Below are 18,010 nucleotides of genomic sequence, written 5' to 3'. Positions count from 1 at the left end.
TAATTGTTTAATTGAAGCTGTAGGAGTAATCGACAGCCATCCCATGACCTGTCACCACTATAACATGTCGCCGTGTGCACGTAGGGCTCGTCCCGCAACTTTGATTTTTTCTAGAAATGGTCTAGGTGGACAAACGGCCCAACCCGATCTAAACCGAATCAACTAGACCCAAACTAAGTCAACCCGACCCAACCCGTTGACTTTGACCTGACTCGTTTACTTTGACCCGACCCATTGACTTTGACCTGACACATTGACTTTGGCTATAATTGACTGTTGACTTTGACCAAAACGTCAACATTTTTAGAAAGTTACATTTTATGTTTTTCATCGTCTGAGTATGAATCCGAAGACTGTTTCCCCAAATTCAATCTTGGTAAGCTATTTTTTAGCAATTTGCCTTTCGATTCGATTCGTTTTTCGTAATTATGCCCCGTTTCTGATGTAATTTCTATTTGTATGTATCTGAGATATTGTTGGACGTTGGATTCAAGTTCGAGAGTGATCAAATGGAGTTTAAATGTTTGATCGATGTAGCATAGAAATCGAGGTAATAAATTACTACCTTATGCATGCTATATAGAACATGTTGATATTGGTAAATGCATGGTCGAATATGGTTACATCTGTGTAGTTAAAATTTCTAAACTAGATCCGATTGCGAAATAAAATAAAATTAAACTGAATAAGGCTCAGACTACATGTTTAAACACAAGAAGACTGATAAGAATGATTTCAAGTTCAGTGATTATCCGAAAAAACAAATAACCTCAGAATCTCTAAGTTCTATTTATCCTCGTTAAAAACTTTAAAACCAAAACTACCTAATTATGAAATTATGGAATTGCACCTGAAGTGTAAAATAACCAAAATACCCTTGAAGTGTAAAATGACCCAAAGTACCTCCAAGCCCTGGAATGATTAAATACCCTCAAGATCTTAAATGAATAAATCAACCTTGAATACCAAAATGACCTAGAATTTCTATTTCCTAAGAGAACACCCGGAGACTAAATTACTGAATGTACTTTATACGTCAAAATTACTCAAAATGACTATATTATATGACCAAGTTAAACTGATTATAAGCATTGTATGTATCCGAATTGTGGAAACTACTGAATTACTCTGAAAACTCTGAAGTGACCATGATAAACTTGACTACTAAATGACCTAAGTACCCTCAATGACATAGAATTAAGCGAATGACTTGGATAAGTCTAGAAACACTGATGAACTTCTATGTTGTACAATCCATAAGGGTTTTGAACCATGAATCCAGTTCGTCAACATTTCTTGATACCGTTGCAACACAGAAATAAAATAAATACCATTGGAATACCTGTTCATCTCCCTAAGATCCATTCAACGATGATCTTGATATTGATCAGTTCAGCTAGTGCAGCCAATATTAAGAAGTGAATAATAGTGAAGTATCACGGTTTGAACGATTGACAAGTATCGTAGTGTTGGGATTTCCAGGTTCAACATGATAATTTAATATATAATCTTTAATACCACAAATCATCGCTCTACTCTTGGTAGATTAAATTACAAAGAATTCTCTAAAAAGTAAATGTCCAAAATGCCCCTAATTTCTTGAATAATGGAATTACTCCTGTCATATATGAAATCTCAAGTAACTCCGACGTAAAACATTATGAATACCTTCTTGATTACTTAACGCCTCTGAAAAATATCTGAATACTATATGATCTTGATAAATCATTTCCTAAATGACTGATGAATCCGTTAGCTATCAAACCCTCTATTTTATAGGATATTGATTTTAAAAACCTATTAAATTAAAAAATTTCACAGTTCCCTACCTAATAAATACCTAGTAACTTCGAAGAATAACTGGATCCTCTAGTGTGTTCCTTATTTGACATGTAAATGTTTTTACTTGTTTTAAAGCGTGATTTCCCAAAATTATGGATTTACTGAAGTTTTGATTTGCTTTTAAATGAACTATGGCTACATGATGTGTGTTCTTGATTACATGTTTTCACTAGAAAGTATAATCGTTCTGATTTATGGATCATGGGTTCTACTAGTTACTACTTGAACTATTTTATTGGGTCATTATCTAGGTAGGCTGAAGTATGGAGGTTTAGCTCAGTCAAACTGGTAATTACTTATATAGGTTCAGACCGATCGAGCTGGTCATTCCTTATGGACCTAAGGTGACCATTGGGTAGGCTTCGAGGCCCAGAGAAACTTTTTTGGGTAGGTTCCCAGTCCCCAAGGCACTCCCTTGGGTAAATCATGGGAATGCATATGGTGTATGGGTGGAGGACATTCATGTGATTTTAAATATCTATATGATCATTTTTACAATATACTACTAAATCATTGTTTTTATATTATAGGATACTACTAAATATGATTTCTACTGGGGCTATATGGGTAGGCTGGAGTATGCAGGTTCAGCTTGGTCAAACTGGTAATTCCTTATATAGGTTCAGACCAATTGAGATTGTAATTCCTTACGGACCTAAATAGACCCTTGAGTAGGCCCATAGGCCCCAAGGTACTCCCTTAGAGTGGCACCTTTGTTGTGTGCTTAGGATAAGTCCTATGGTTGCAGTTCTAGGGAAACTACATAGAGGTGTTTGGTTGGAGGGTATTACTGTGGTTTTAAAATATTTTTTAAACTACTAACATTTTTAAAGGATCTATCTACATTACTCTATTTTGTTGGAAAACACTAGACATCCTATTCCAATCCCTTGAACTTGGTCATTTGAATATTGCCTCATAATTAAAATCTTCATATCTTTTACTCGAAGAAATACCAGTGGAACCTCAGCTCATCCCAAAAACCTATAGACGTCTGAATCAATAAGGAAAATTTATGCTTTTCCATTTATCTGCATGTCCTACAGCATCACTTGGTAGTTATGTATTGTTGAGCTTCCCAAAGCTCACTCTTTTACTCGCCATTTCAGGTTAAAAGAATTGATCTAGTGCAGCCATCGACATCCGTAATGGGAGTTCCTTTGGCTTGGGTTGAAGAGTATGACACAAGTGTAAAAAATTTTAATTTTCCCAAATTTTTATTATGGGTCGCTCCGATGCCCTAATATAACACCTCATATCTGATCGGATCAAGTCACCTGCATCGGTCTGAGGGTGTTAAATTTAGTGGTATCAGAGGTTAGGTTGAGTCGAGTCTTTTTGGCAGACCAACTGATCTACTGTCATAAGATGTATGGTCTATACATTCCTCTAGATTATGATCGTACTATTTTGAGCTGGAAATCTGATGTCAAGTAATCATTTTGTAATAAATATGAAAAAGTATCTTATCTATTATGACCCAATCTGTGCAAAAAGTGAATAATGTTAGCATTAATTCCAATCTTGGAAGATTACCCCGCGAGTAATATGAGAGATTATTTGTTTGAGAATTTTCACCCAACTCCTGACCTGAATTTGAGTTGTTACCCCCAAGTATTTTGTAATGATAAACTCATAGCCAAACTTTATAAGTGATGTTCAAATACTTAGAACTGTACCCAAGTGTGTATTGAAGAGCATGATTTTGGTCCAAGGTGCGATAAGGCGTTCTCCCCCTAAAGTTATGCACTGATGTATTGAATTGAAGAATTTTTGCTCCAATTTTATGAGTTTGAAACCCAATAAGTGATGAGTTTTATACCTCAATGATTTGACTCAAGGTAAATGTGTAAACCTCGAGGTAATGCTGCTTGTATAAAAGAAAATAATTATGTATGCTGTTGCACTGAAAGTAAGCAAGTGATATTCTTATTAAGGATTGGTAATTAAGGTAAGTTTTGTTCTACGAGGAGAATTATTTCTAACTCGAGGAATTTTCTTTGGTCAATCTGAGTGACTAGCTGTCCTCCCTCTTTTGCGACTGTGGGGGATCAATACATGACATTCATTCACCTCATTATCTTTTGATTTTTGAATAGATGATCTTTTGGAGGCAGTCTTAAAATTCCCCTTGGTGATTACATACTCTACTTGCTCCCCACTTGACACAAGATCTTCAAAATCATTTTTTGAATCTGCAAGCAATAACTTAAAGAAAGGGTCTGTAAGGGTACTATAAAACATATGTGACATTTCCTTTTTAAGCATCAGAGGTTGAACTTTAGCTTCCATGCTTCTCCATCTCAAAGTGTATTCTCTAAAGCTTTTAGTAGCTTTCATTTTCAATTTCTGGATATCTTGAAGATTTGCAGCCAAGTCTTTGCCATATTTGTATTGGTCTAGGAAGGCATTGGCCAAATCGATCCACAACTTAATTTGCTCTTTGCTCAAGCAGTTGTATCACACCATAGCCAGTCCAGTAAGATTGTCGTGGAAGCAATGAATCAACAAATCAGCATCACTCAAGTACCCCTCCATCTTTATGCAAACATCTTCAAATGGATTAAAGGACAACTAGTACCACCATACTTTTCAAACTCAGGTACCCTAAAATCGTGGAGAATAACCAAGATGGGGACTAAGCTTAGCTCTCTCACGTCTAAGCTTTCAAGGGATACCTCACCAACCTTTATTACCTTAATCGACCCTTCTTGCTGCTTAATTTTTCCTTTGAAATGCTCGATGACCGCAAGATTATTCCCTTTATCCAAATAGGATGCCCCAAGGTGGTCAACCAACCTTGATGTGCCAATTTGTTGACGTCCTTCAGCGGATGCTCTTTCTCGATTAACGACCATTATAGCCAATATTCCAGTCATCTGACCCAACACTTCTTGTTGAGAAACTAATGTCTGATTTCTCATACTCTATTGCAGCGTGGCCATCTGATCTTGTATTTGATCCCGTAACTCTTATTGGGACTGCTCTATTGCTTCTAACCTCTTATCCATCAAGAGTGGATGAGAAATGTGAACAGGTGATCTTGGTATTACTGTCATATAATCTTCCAAAAATTAATCTGATGATTTTTATTAGAAATGCATAAGAATTAAAAATAAATGCAATGCATACAAAAAGGTGTCAATCCATAGTAACCATCTTAAATAATTTTCATTGATCACAAAAGGTTTCAGTACATCGAATAGCCAAACTACATATAATGAATATCTCTAGATCCTAGCTTTTCTATCTCATTCAGGAGCCAGGTTATCTTCTAGGCATAGTCTGGTGCTGAGCCATCAATCTGCTTCAAATCTCTTGCAAAGGAAGGTAAGTTGACCAACTTATGGGCCACGTTGATTGCTTGAGTAACCGCCTCATTCATCACACTATCATTTTTCTCCATTCTACATTTCAAATTTTGAAGTTCTTGTGCAAGATTTTTATAGCCATGTATCACCTCTGTCATTGTTTTATTGTTGGCTCTATTGGCTTCTAGTTCGACATTTTTCTTCATGATTATGGTTTCGAAAAGTAGCTTCTGCTTCGGTAAAGGTTGTTCTCAACAGTTCATTCTTTGTTTTCCAAAGCCCTAATTCTTGTACGGTTACTCTATGTTCACTTTCTGTAATCTGTAGATCTCGAGTGCACTTCTTAGCTTGTCCTTCATGCATTTTGCAATTCTTTTTCCATTGTTTGATGTTCTCTTCAATTTAGAGGCTTCTTTCACCCACTCTTCTGGAGTATTGCCTAAACCTACACTTTGAAAGGTTTGACAGATTCTTTGAAAACCATCTTGCATGGCTTCCAATTCTTTATTCAGAATGTCATTTTTATTCTGCAACTGACGTATTTGAGCTTCGTATTTCAATAGGCACTCTTCGTTTTGGAAGCCCTCACTGATGCTTTTATCTTTGGATTCTCTCGACTTCACCTCGATCAGATGTTCGGCTACTGTACCAGGTTAACCCTCCTTCTCTAATTCTAGTATTTCATGCTCTATCAGGCAATAAATTTGATGCTTGAAGGTAACACAGGTATCGATATAATTTCCTTGAGCTCATGCGTGATATTCACAGTTGGCATTGGCATCATACCACTCTAGATACGGAGGTTGTAAAGGCTTCACATATTGTGGGGTCCTTCTCGTGCTTCTAACAACTTATTGTATAAACCTCCATATGAGATAAGAGCAAGATCAAAGTTAGGTTCACCCCTCTTAACTTCCGGTCATTCATGAGGTACGTCTCTATTGAGGAACAAAAGTTTTTGAAGCTGGCGTCAAATGCTGAGCCGCTGTAGTGGATTCATGTTATCCTTTATCTTAATATTATCAGGTACCTTTGTGGCATTTGGATCTTTAGGGGACACGAGTCTAACCCGTTGTATATGATCATATGTCTTCTCTTCATCTATTTTTACTTGAAATTTTACTGTTGTCACTATTTTCTTTGTACTTCTTGGCAACTTGTTGATGTAGGTAATAATTGTATGGGGCTCCTTAAGTTTTCTTAGGGCTCCTTAAGTTTTCTTGGATCACCTTGTTCAAAAGTAGCCTCTTGTGTTACAGATTTATTTTTATCAAGTTCTTTCTCCCTCTGCGCAAAAGCCTTTTTTCATTTGGCTAGCACAACTATTCTCCATCATCTTGGACATTTGCTCCCTCATTTGTTGTAATTCACTTTATTCTTCATGAGAATGCAATCTTCGGACGTACGACTATTTATTTTTCTCGGAACTTCTTTCGAATACCATTTTTTAGCTGTATCGTGGTCTAACTGATCATGAAACTCCTTGTACATTATAAAAACCTTTTAATTGACGACTACTCAGAATCGACACCCTTTTGTTTATGTCATGACCATATGATGCAAGAAAAAGAATTGTAGAATAAAACAAGTTAGGACATATAATAACATGTAAGGTGTAAAGGTAAATGAAAATGCAAATGCAAATGCAACGAAATGATTGATCCCAAAATAATATTTCCTTGAACAATTCTTGAAAATCTGGCAATGTCCTAGTACAATGGGGAAGTGCAAATCTGGTCCATCTTTGAACTCCTGCGAGCGTCTGGGTATCGCATCATCCTTCGTTAGATTTAGGCATATTGAAAATCTTCTACTTCGTCTCATACTTTTAGAAGTTTTTCCAGCTGGTTCGTGATGTTCAACTGTTGGTTTCAGTGTCGAATGTTCCTGAGTCCGACTTGTTACTTCATCTGGCAAACGTCTGGCTTGTCTCATTAGTAGGTAGACTCTCTCTTGACGCTACTCGATCTACGTAGAGCATGTTCAAAATTCTACCTAACCCAATGAAAAGCATTGTTGTGGCATTGTTTTTCAAGAACCTTCTAAAAGATTAGTTATTTAAAGGATCAATACCTTGAATGATATGTCATGTTCATGCAAAAATGTAACAAAGCGCAAGACCAGACAAAAGAAAATCAAGTTAGCAGAAAAAAGACAAAAAGAATCAAGTTAATTGAAATGATTAGTTAAAGAAATGTAATCTTAGTAAAAATAATTAAATACGACTCAAAATTGAGACTGAAAAGTAAAGCATACAAAGGAAATTAAAAGTCTTAACCGCATGTTTTCTATTTCTCCTAGGTTATCCTCATGGCTCAAATGGGCTAGGTTTACTAAGTTCTCTACATGAGGTGGGTTCTAGTAAAGGGTTCCCAAGCCATCTTTACATCTTTCTAAGGTTGATTTTGATTTTAGACCATTACAGTCTTACGAATCGGATTTGACTCAGGGGATCACATCGCTAAAAGCATGTATCGAAACTGATATACGGACAAGCAACTTAGGATGCTTTCCAGAGATACTTTATCAGACCCACACAAGGAATCCCAATGCTCCTCATGAGGTGTGACGTTTCTCTCTACTTAGATAAATTGGGATTGAGGTCGAGTTTAGAAATATGGTATGCAACAATCCTAAATAAATTCATAGAAGTGTAAGCACTAACCAGAGATAAAATCTCTTTTTTCTTTTGAAATAACATAATGAACCGTAAATTAAAATAAGATCAACTCCTAATTTCCAGAACCTAAATATAGGGTAATCAACTCTTGGCTCGACTTTCAAGTTGATTTAAAAACAAAAGTCCCCAGTGGAGTCGACAAGCTGTCGACACCATTTTTCGCACGGGCGGGGAAAGATCGGTACCGACTTGGGGGTTTTTCTTTGAAAAGAATTTCGAAATGTGAGGAGTCACCACCAATCATTTTAAGGTGTGATTGGGACACCATAAAAAGCGGGTGATTTAATAAAACATTTTATTTTTATCAAAATACCAAGTTTTATGGTATGTGAAAATCCAGAAATCATGTTCGAGAGTTGGTTACAAGTGGGGAAGGATTAGCACCCCCACAAGCACCCAAAAATTGGTACCTAGTTGATTACCCTATATTTAAAATAAAAAATTTTGAGTTTGAACGTTATTTAATTTAAAAATTATTACGGATTCAAAGTTGAAAAGGGTATTCGTTTATTAATGCCAATAGCATTCACCCCTAGCATAAATGTGGGAGATCAACTATTTTTTCCAATAACCGGACATTGCCTTAATTTTAGAAATCATGATTTGTTCTTGAAAATGATGTCGACCTATTTCGGGAATCACCAGTAGTCACCCTCTGAGCATAATTACGGGAAATATACCATTAATTCCCTAATAAGTGAATATTGCCTTAGGTTTAAAAATAAAATGCAATCAAACGAATTTTTATTCATCCTAATTAAGCTACGGGTAAATTCAAGCTTTTTCTAGCTTAAAGTGTCAAATTATGAAAATTAAAGAACCTATAAGCTCAAGCTCAAAATGTATGTTCTAATATTAACCCTATTTGATTTTAAACCAATTGTTGAATCGAATAACTGAGATGGTCCCTCGAGCATTTACGCGATGGCCAACTCGAATTATTCCCTAAGTTAATAGGACTATATTGAAATCTAGCTAAAAATAGAGGCTCTATTTAACCTATTTGATTATGTCAATCTTAAAGGTCTAATTGAAGTTTGGGGACTAAAAGGTCAAAGATCTAAAATATCGAGCTCTAAGAGACTAAAAGTTTAAGGACCTAAATAAACGGTTTTTAAAGTTGAGGATTAATTAATAAGACAAAATCCTAAATATTATCTAAATTAACCTAAAGTGCTTTTTTAGAAAATAATAATGATTAATAAATTTTAAAAAAAGTCGAGCAATCGATTCGAGTAATCGGGCATCTTATACGAAAAATCGACTCGAATTGCTCTCTAATTAATAACTAGGGTGTCATCCTAATTTCTAAATCCAATTTGAGTGTTAACCTAATCTAAAAGCGAAATCTAAAACTTAAAACTATGAAGTATCAAATCATTTAAATAACTTAATTAAAATAATAAAAAAAGAAAAAACACAACATAAAAAATAAAAATAAAATAAGGATAAACACAAGAACCAAATTGCATAAATATCAAATTACCAAGCAAAAATAAATAAATTAGACATATAATAGGGCTAAATTAAAACAAGTCAAAATTAAATGGCTAAATCTAAGTAAAATAAATAGTTTAGGGTCTAAAATACAAAAAACACGCGAAAACTAAATTGACTGAAAGATAATTATACATTTTATTTAAGCCTAAAATATCATGTTTAACTAAAAAAGGATAAATTACAAAATTAGTCCACACAAATTAAAATAAAATTAAAAGGTCACTACACATGACCAAAGTGTAAAAATACGTCTAACTTACAGGGACTAAACAATAAATTTACCAAAAAATATACAACATGCAAAGAGAAGGAAAAATAACAAATTTGGTTCTTACACGTGACCGAAATGTAAAAACACACTAAAGTTAGGGGAACTAAACAGTGAAAAACCCAAAAATTAAAGCATCCACAGAAAAGGAAAAAAAGTAGTTTTGGTCCCTATAGGTGACCAAACTGCAAAAACATGCTAAAAGTGGGGGAATCTCAGCGTGATTTCCCCCGAATTTGTTTTATAAATACTAATATTTCGCTTTAAATTCATTTTAAACCAAAACAGAAAAAAGGATAAAATGATCTCCCCTTTCCCTCGATCGGCCTACTGATGGCTGCCTTGAACCCTATCTGTCTATCATCCATCCACCGTACACGGTGGTCGGATAACCCAAAATGACCCAAAAGCCCCCAAAACACATATATACTAGCCTAGGCCTTTTTAGGGGGCTAAAAACACTAAAATATGCTACTAAAGACCTCTAAAACACCACTAAACCGCTCAGCTTCCCCAACTCCGGCAACCCGACAAAGCTCTTTTTTCGACTCAAATGTAAACAAATCTAACTTTCTCTATTTATTTCATGTTTTTTGCTGTGAAAATAAAGCCTCGATAAGTTTATTTCGAACTAAAAAAGGTTATATTTTTTCTATTTATTAATATTCGAAACAACAATAAGCGCGTTTATTATTATTCTCAGAAAAACTCAAAGGGTTACTTTTTTGTGCTGTTACCCGAAACTAAAAAGAAAAAAGGATAAACTGATGCTCGAAGTTTTAAAAAGATAAAAAAAAACTTGGTATTTTTCATTCTATTGCTTCTGGGGAATGAAAATCAACGAGAGACTTTTACATCATTTTTAGTTCGGGTTTTATACCCATTACAGAGAAGAAAAGAAAAGCATCACTCTTTCTTTTCCTTGTTGTTTTCTGCAGGTAGCGTGGAGTTTAGCATGGCCCTCCTTTGGTTGGTGAAGAGACCGACAACAACTGATAGGGGATTGGGGGCGACTACAGTAGGTTTATGTCTAGGTTTAGGTTAGGCTCTAATTTGAGTTCGGGTTGAGTTTGGTTTGGGCCTGGGTCGGGTTCTGTTTGGGTGTTGTAATAGGGTTTGGTTTTATTTTGTAAATGGGTTCGATTTTTTTATGGGCTTGTAATATGTATATTGGGTGGTTTGTTAAATAATAATATTTATAATATAATATAATAATATAATAATAATAATAATAATAATAATAATAATAATATTTGTAATATGTGTATTGGGTGATTACAATATTGTACTTGAATTAATCCCTGCATTTTGTGGAGTTTTAAGAAATTTTAGATTAAATATTTTTGTTTACTTTTAATTTGTGATGATATTAAGATAATATAATTATATTTTATTAATTATAAAAGTTATAATAATTATTTATAATCTAACTTGAATTTTATATTGATACATTCATTAGTTAAAATATTGAAATAATTTTATTATTATTAATGATTCATTTGATCTAAATACTCATTTTGACTCTATAGTAGAATTAAACTCTTACCATAGATTCAGAAAGCTCAACTCATTTATCTATTTCTAAGCTATAATTTTTTTATTAAAGAAATTACATTTTAATATACATTGCTTAAACGATATCAAGACTTGAACTAACCCCTGTCAGTTAATTTAATAGTTTTTTAATAAAAAAATTCTATCTTTCGTTATTTATTATGAAATTAAATATTTTTATTATCAATTTATTATTCTTAAATAATAATTTTAATTGAATAGCAAATTATGAGTAAATCATTCACGGTGGGACTCGAACCAAGAGTCTCTTGCTCCAGAGGCAAGCGCCTTATCCATGGCCACGTAAACACTTTTATTTACAAATCATTATGAATATAAAATCATATATTTTTTTAATTTAAGGGTTGTCGTATATAAATAGGCCCTAAACTTTTAGGCACTTGCATTTTGGTCACCCAATTTCTAAAACTTACAATATAATTACTGAACTTTTGGGACAAAATAAATATTAACAGTTTGATCTAAATGGCGAGTAAGGTGAGAGTTACGGGAGGGAGAAGTTGCGTTTCAGTGATCATTTTCAATATTCCAGAGTTCCTTCATTATCAAGGTCTTTGGTTAATATTCGATAAATATGACGAGATGGTAGATTCTTTCATCCCTAATAAAAGAAGCAAGGGAGGAAGCAGATTCGGTTTTGTTCGCTTCAATAGATTGGAGGATGCGAAACAGGCTATCATTAGTGCTGATAGATCAAGGATTCAAGGAAATAAGGTGAGAGTTTTCATGGCTAGATTTCAACCTCGGGAGGCCTATTGGAGAAAGAAGTGTGTTGTTGCAAAATCAGCCGAGGTCAAGTGTAGAGAGGAGAATTTTAGTCTTTCAGAGGTTCCCATTGTCGGTGTCGTTGATGAGGATAGCTAATAACTCTTAGAGATAGCTTGGTAGGTTGGTATAGAAAATTTACAAAAATGAATGAGTTGGCTTCTATTATGCATAAGGAATGCATTTTACGTCCGAGAATCATGAGGCTAAGCGGTTTAGCTATTTTAATTATCTTTGAAGATGAAAATAGTAGGGATTTTACTCTAAATAATCAGATGGGGCGTTAAAAAACTGCTTCGACAAGGTTGAAGTGTGGTCAGAAAACTTTTAGTGCAGAAGCCGTCAGGCATGGTTATCATGCAAAGGGATTCCTCCTTTTGTGTGGAGTCATTCAACTTTCAGAAATGTAGCAGAAAAATGGGAACTCTTATCTCCATTGATGAAGGGACTTTAAATCCCAGATCTTTTGACAGGGCGTTGTTTCAAATTATTACAAATTGCCCAACTCGAGTGGAAGAATCTCTTTTTTTGAAAGTAGGGGAGCAAATGCTTACTGTCTATGTTTCTGAGTTTGAACCTCGTTTTAGCCCGGAATCTATTTGGGAAGTTTCGCCTTTGATGGAAAAGGAAGTTGCATCCCCGTCTCCCATGGTGGGGGACCTTGTCGACGTCGCGCCAGTTCAATCTTCCGAGTTGGTGGCTTGTGTTGGATTGTCTTCTAAAATGAAGGTAATGCATGAAGAAAATCAAGTGTCTAGGGATGGTTTGTTTGTGCGTGGTGGTGAGTGTTCAGAAGCTGAGAATGTTGGTGTAGCTCCTTGTTCCGTAGAGGTATGGGTTGGGGTAAGAGATTCCTCGACATTGCGTAGTGGGGCAGTCGCACATGGTCTCGTTTGTCAATGGAGTGGCACGCATATTGATTTGGTGGACGTTAATAGGGAGCACGTTGGGTCTATGGTGGAATTATGTGATACGCTCGAAACTAATGGGAAGGCGCATGTTGTGTCGTCCAATTCTTTTGTTAATTTGATCGATAAAGGAGTTCACAGGTCCCCAGGCGAGGAGAATATCGGCGTTGGTCCCATAATGGAAGAGCTATGGGCAAATGAATTTAGTTTTATTTCTAATTTTCTTTCTTTGTGTAGTGGGACAGTTGGGCATGACTCAATTCGTTTGAGGAGCAGATTTTCCAAGAATCTGGAAGCTAGTAATGGGGCGCATGATGGTATCGTGCAAATGCGTGTGGGGCCAAACACACCCATTGATGGGTGTAATTTCAAGTCTTTTGAGGACTGTATTAGGAGCGTGGATTATTTTAAAGATGTCGATATTTCCATTAGTAAAATATTATTGGAGAATCATGTGGTCAATGCTTTCGGGGGACTTTACTCACCTTGTGACAAGCCGATTTTTAAGGGCAACTCAAAAGTGGTGAACTTAAGAACATGGACGTTGCTCACGATGAAAATGCTTTCGAGGGTTCTTTCACGCTTTTGGATAGCTCGTCAAACAAGGGTTTTGTTGTGGGATCGAATGTAGAGCTAGATTCTTCGCGAAATATACATGAGGGGACTTTTTCTAAGTCTGTTGGGTGTGGTTCTGAGGAGTCGTTGATATTGCCGTGTCGGTCCTTTACCAAAAAATTAAAGTTGAAGAAATTTGGATCAATGCTGGAAATTCAGGCAAGGTTCTCTCTAAAGCGGAGAAAAGAAGACGAGATCGAGCGCTGAAGAAATTAAATTTGAATAAATCCGATCTTTTATCTGATTTATCGGCACCTTTATCTCAGATTTCGTTTTAAAACAAAGGTGGGTTGAAGCTTTTATTGAAGCGCATGAGGCATTGTCTATAGATAGGCAGCTCGGTCTTATGGTTGGTAGTCCTGAATTGGTGGTTTTTTAGAAGCTTTTGCCGTTAGTCTCGAGTTGATGTTATTTAGAGTATTGTTGGGGTTGTTTAGGCGAATGTTTTGATCTTGGAGATTTTCTTAGGTTCGTCTGATTGGCAAAGGGGGATTGGATTGATTACGTTTCATTCTGGAGACGTTTGGGATAGCTTTTTGGAGCGTGGGTCTTTCTATTCGTGACCTGTATTGTCCCATTGATTTTCAGGTTTTAGTTCGAAGTTCAAGGTCGATCTATGTTTCAGCTGTTAATGTTGAAACTCTATTTTGGTGCTTCTCCACAGGAGGTTTGTGCTAAGTTGTTTTGTTGCTCTTCACTTTGTGGTCTTTTCTGTTGGTTCCCATCTCTGTTTGTAGTTGTGTGTATAGCAGCAGTTTAGATGTGTTTTTGTAGTAGCATGTGTCTCAGGCAGTGTTTGCTTTCTCAGGAGCTTCTTGTTCTTTCCACCTCATATTTCACTCTTTTTCCTCCAAATAAGTTTAAGGAGGTTTTTTAATGAGGTTCATGAGGTGATTGTACCTTGTATATTCAATAATACAAAGTACTCATCTTTCAAAAACAAAATTACTGAACTTTTAGTTCATTTTCAATAAGGTCTATGATGTTACCCGCCGTTAGTTTTATCTGACGTGACACATTAACTCCATTAAATCCCGTTCTTCTTCTTCTTCTCAAATGAAACATATCTCTTGAACCTCGCAACCCAAAAAAAACATTTTGGTCTCTCTCTATTCATGTTCTTCAACAACTACTGCTATAGTATATTATATTCTATACACCTTATCAATAAATAGTCACCTTATTGGAATGGATTCTTTGAGTATTTACTAGTCTGAGTTTCTTTCGGAATTGTGGTTGCATTAATGTGTGGTGGCGAAATGAATTCTCTTGAGAAAAAAAAAACAATGAAGGTGAAAAGGTAGAGCGGTGGCAATACCTAGTATAAGAGTTGAGGGTGGAGGTACTCTTACTGCACTCACAACTCGAATTCTTACCAGTTAACTTCCCATTAACTTTGTTATGAGACGTTAGCATATATACCCACATAAAAGCTCCCCATTGGATTATAGGGTGATAAACATAAATGTAGAGGTTGAACCATGTTTTTCGTGGTTTACAAAACCTTAAAAGCTGATATGGATGTCAAAGTTTTTAGTAAAAAATATTTCAAGAGCAGAAGAAGTTTTAAAGGATGGCAATGGCTTTTCAAAGCATTGGATAAATGAAGGAAGAAGAAGAATAAGGGGTGAAAGACTGCGGGGGGTTAACGGAGTTAACGTGCCACGTCAGATAAAATTAACATGTGGGTAATGTCAGGGATCATATTGAAAATGAACTAAAAGTTTAGTGCGCAAATTTTAAAAGTCGGGTGACCAAAATGCAAATACCCTAAAAGTTTGAGGACTATTTGTATAATTTACCCTTAATTTAATTATAAAATATTTAATACTAATATAAAATTTTAACTTTAAATAATATAATTATCTATTGGACTGATCCAATTTAAGCTTGAGTAGAACTAACAGTTATCTAAACCACAGTCCAGTTCATATAATATGTTCAAATCTTCGAAAGAAATATTATTACCATTTAAATTTTAGAATAAATATTTTAAATCTCTTAAATTTCAAAAAGTTTTTTTTAAAATTGAAAGAGGACATAAATTGCATTAAGCTCGTAAATACGAAGGGTCGTTTATGTCTGGCAATAAGGTGTTAAATCAACAAAATAGTAAATTGAAAAAGTTTTTAAACCTCTAAAATGATTTTAAGCATTAATATTTTATCTCAAAAAAATTGTTATCACATAAATTAATAAAATGGGGTCATACCCTGCACCACTACTTGCATCATTTCTTTAAATAAATGCCTCATCTTTTACCCATTACTTCCCCACGTGAAGGACATCAGCAACAACCCAAGCACCACTTCTTTTAAATAATTAATCCCACACCATGCTCCACTATAGTACCTAAATTAGCCATCCATTACAAATTCACTAAACCAAATCAAACCTACTCCACCGAAAATCCATTAAAAATAAATCTCACATACTTAATGCCAGATCATTCAGCAACAAAGAAGAAGGCATAAAGAGGGGGCATTCAAAAATGAGAAGGGGAGTAAAATCCAGAAACAGGGAAAGAAAATACAGTGTGAAAAATAGAGAGGACTCTTCGACCATATTCAAAAACATATGTATTTGGGCTCCCAATAATCAATAGTCAAGCAGTTTAAACAAAGGGTTTTGCTCCCTTCGTATTTGATGAAATAACAGAAATCAGTAGCAATTTCTCAAGGTATTCGATTTCATTTTTGATTTCCAGTGCGTGGTGTGCGGGTGTGTAAGTCTGTTGTTTCGAAATAAAAAGGGAAGAAAGTGCTTTCCTTAGCCTTGTCGGTATCGAGTTTTAGTCATCGAAAAGGAGAGCGTTGGGGAACAACGATTGAACGGTGGTTGAACTCCATCTTTGGTGTCGACGGCGTGTATAGTTGAAAGAGAGCTTTAAGGCTCTCGGCAGCGTGGGTTTGAAGAAGAAGGGGAACGTCACTGTTGTGGAAGAGAAAAAAAAAGAGAATTGAAGTGGTGTATGCGGCTGATGAGTGTTAGTTTAAAATTAGGGTAGGTTTAGGTTTAAGTAGTATATATATATTACAACTCTAGGTTAAATTAGGTTTTTAGTCCTCTAAATTTCAGCATCTTAGATGGGTTATTTTTAGTATAGATACTATAAATGTTTTCGAATGCATTTTGGTCCCTGATTTAATATTATTTTTATTTCTAATTTCGCCATTAAGTTCTATGCGTTTTACACTTTAGTCATTAGACTCAATTATTTCAAGTTTTATTATTCGCACATTGGGCATCCCATTCTTGAAATTTATATTTTAATCTATCATATATTACGTTTTTTAATACATGCATTAGTGTATATATATATACGTGCATTAGTATATTAGCATACATCTTGTGCATAATTTATAATATATTACATGTATATACGTACTAGATTATTTTAACCTTATTTACTTATTTTATTATGATAGTATGTATACAATGTATTTTTTTCCTTTTTCAAATCTCTTTATTTTAATTAGTATAAAATCATGTAGATTTATTGCTAACTTATTTATAATTTCTGTAATATATATTGGATTTTTTTAAACTAGATGTAAACATTTGTTTTTACACATTTACATGTTTATGTACGTTTGAATTGTCTCACTTCCAATATTACATGACATTATTTTCTGCATAATATGTATAATATCCTCATAAGCATAACTCGACCGATTTCATAATTTGATTAAATTCAATATTTATTTATTTTAAAAATATTAAGAAAGGACCTTAAAGTAGCTAAATATCCTATTCTAATACTTTAAAATAAATAAATACCCTACTAAAAGAAACTAAAAAATCGAGTATGTTTAAAATTAATTAATTTTGAAGGAAAAAGTAAATATTCGCTTATTTAAACTTATCGAGACAGTTCACCTAATTTTATTAGGGACTAAGTTTTGATATTTTTAAATAATTGAATACCCTTTATCTTTTCTAATCAAATATAATTTGGATTTTTATTTGGTTATATCAAATTATTTTTATCTCGAGCTTTTTTAGAGGAATTATCATATTCTTATTATTTCAGTTGGAAAGAAAAATATTCTTCCTAAAGTATTTTAGGGATTATTTTCTCTTCAATTGAAAATATTAGAATATTTTCTATTTCTTTTTAGAATTTCCCGTTATATAAAATTTTGCGATTGAGTTTGGAATAATGGGATCGTAATTTAACTTTATATTCGATTCAATATTTCCACTGTTACGACAACGTGTAAGAGATACAGTATCAATTTTGGGCGTTGTGGGGGTGTTAATCATTCCCCACGCGTAACCGACTCCCGAACTCGTTTTAATCTAATCTTTGGTAAACGAACACTAGCTTTTGTCTTAAAAAATGTTTTTTTAATTGTTTTTAAAGATGTTTTTAGGTATTCGACCTACCTAATCCAAAGGCCGATGGCGACTCTATCCAATTTAATTCAAAATCACCCATTTTCTAAAATTAAAAGTCGTAACCGTTTAAAAACAATTAAACGATTGTTCCAACCTAAAAACGGTTATGACAGCTTGGTGACTCCTCTGGGGATATGTTTCTTTT

At 34.5% G+C, this 18,010-nt stretch overlaps 1 protein-coding gene across 1 annotated transcript; it reads left to right on the top strand.

Moving 5' to 3' along the window:
• Positions 1 to 11,641: 11,641 nt before the first annotated feature.
• Positions 11,642 to 12,040, top strand: LOC120151700. Its single transcript, XM_039164080.1, has one exon. It carries the CDS (start codon positions 11,642 to 11,644, stop codon positions 12,038 to 12,040), a length of 399 nt encoding a protein of 132 aa, XP_039020011.1.
• The last annotated feature ends 5,970 nt before the right edge of the window (positions 12,041 to 18,010 follow it).

The sequence above is a fragment of the Hibiscus syriacus genome, unplaced genomic scaffold (assembly GCF_006381635.1).
Source record: "Hibiscus syriacus cultivar Baekdansim isolate YM2019G1 unplaced genomic scaffold, ASM638163v2 tig00111067_pilon, whole genome shotgun sequence".
In the NCBI taxonomy this organism is placed as follows: Eukaryota; Viridiplantae; Streptophyta; class Magnoliopsida; order Malvales; family Malvaceae; genus Hibiscus; species Hibiscus syriacus.
The sequence above is the reverse complement of the archived record's forward strand: the minus strand, read 5'-3'. Positions and strand labels throughout refer to the sequence as shown.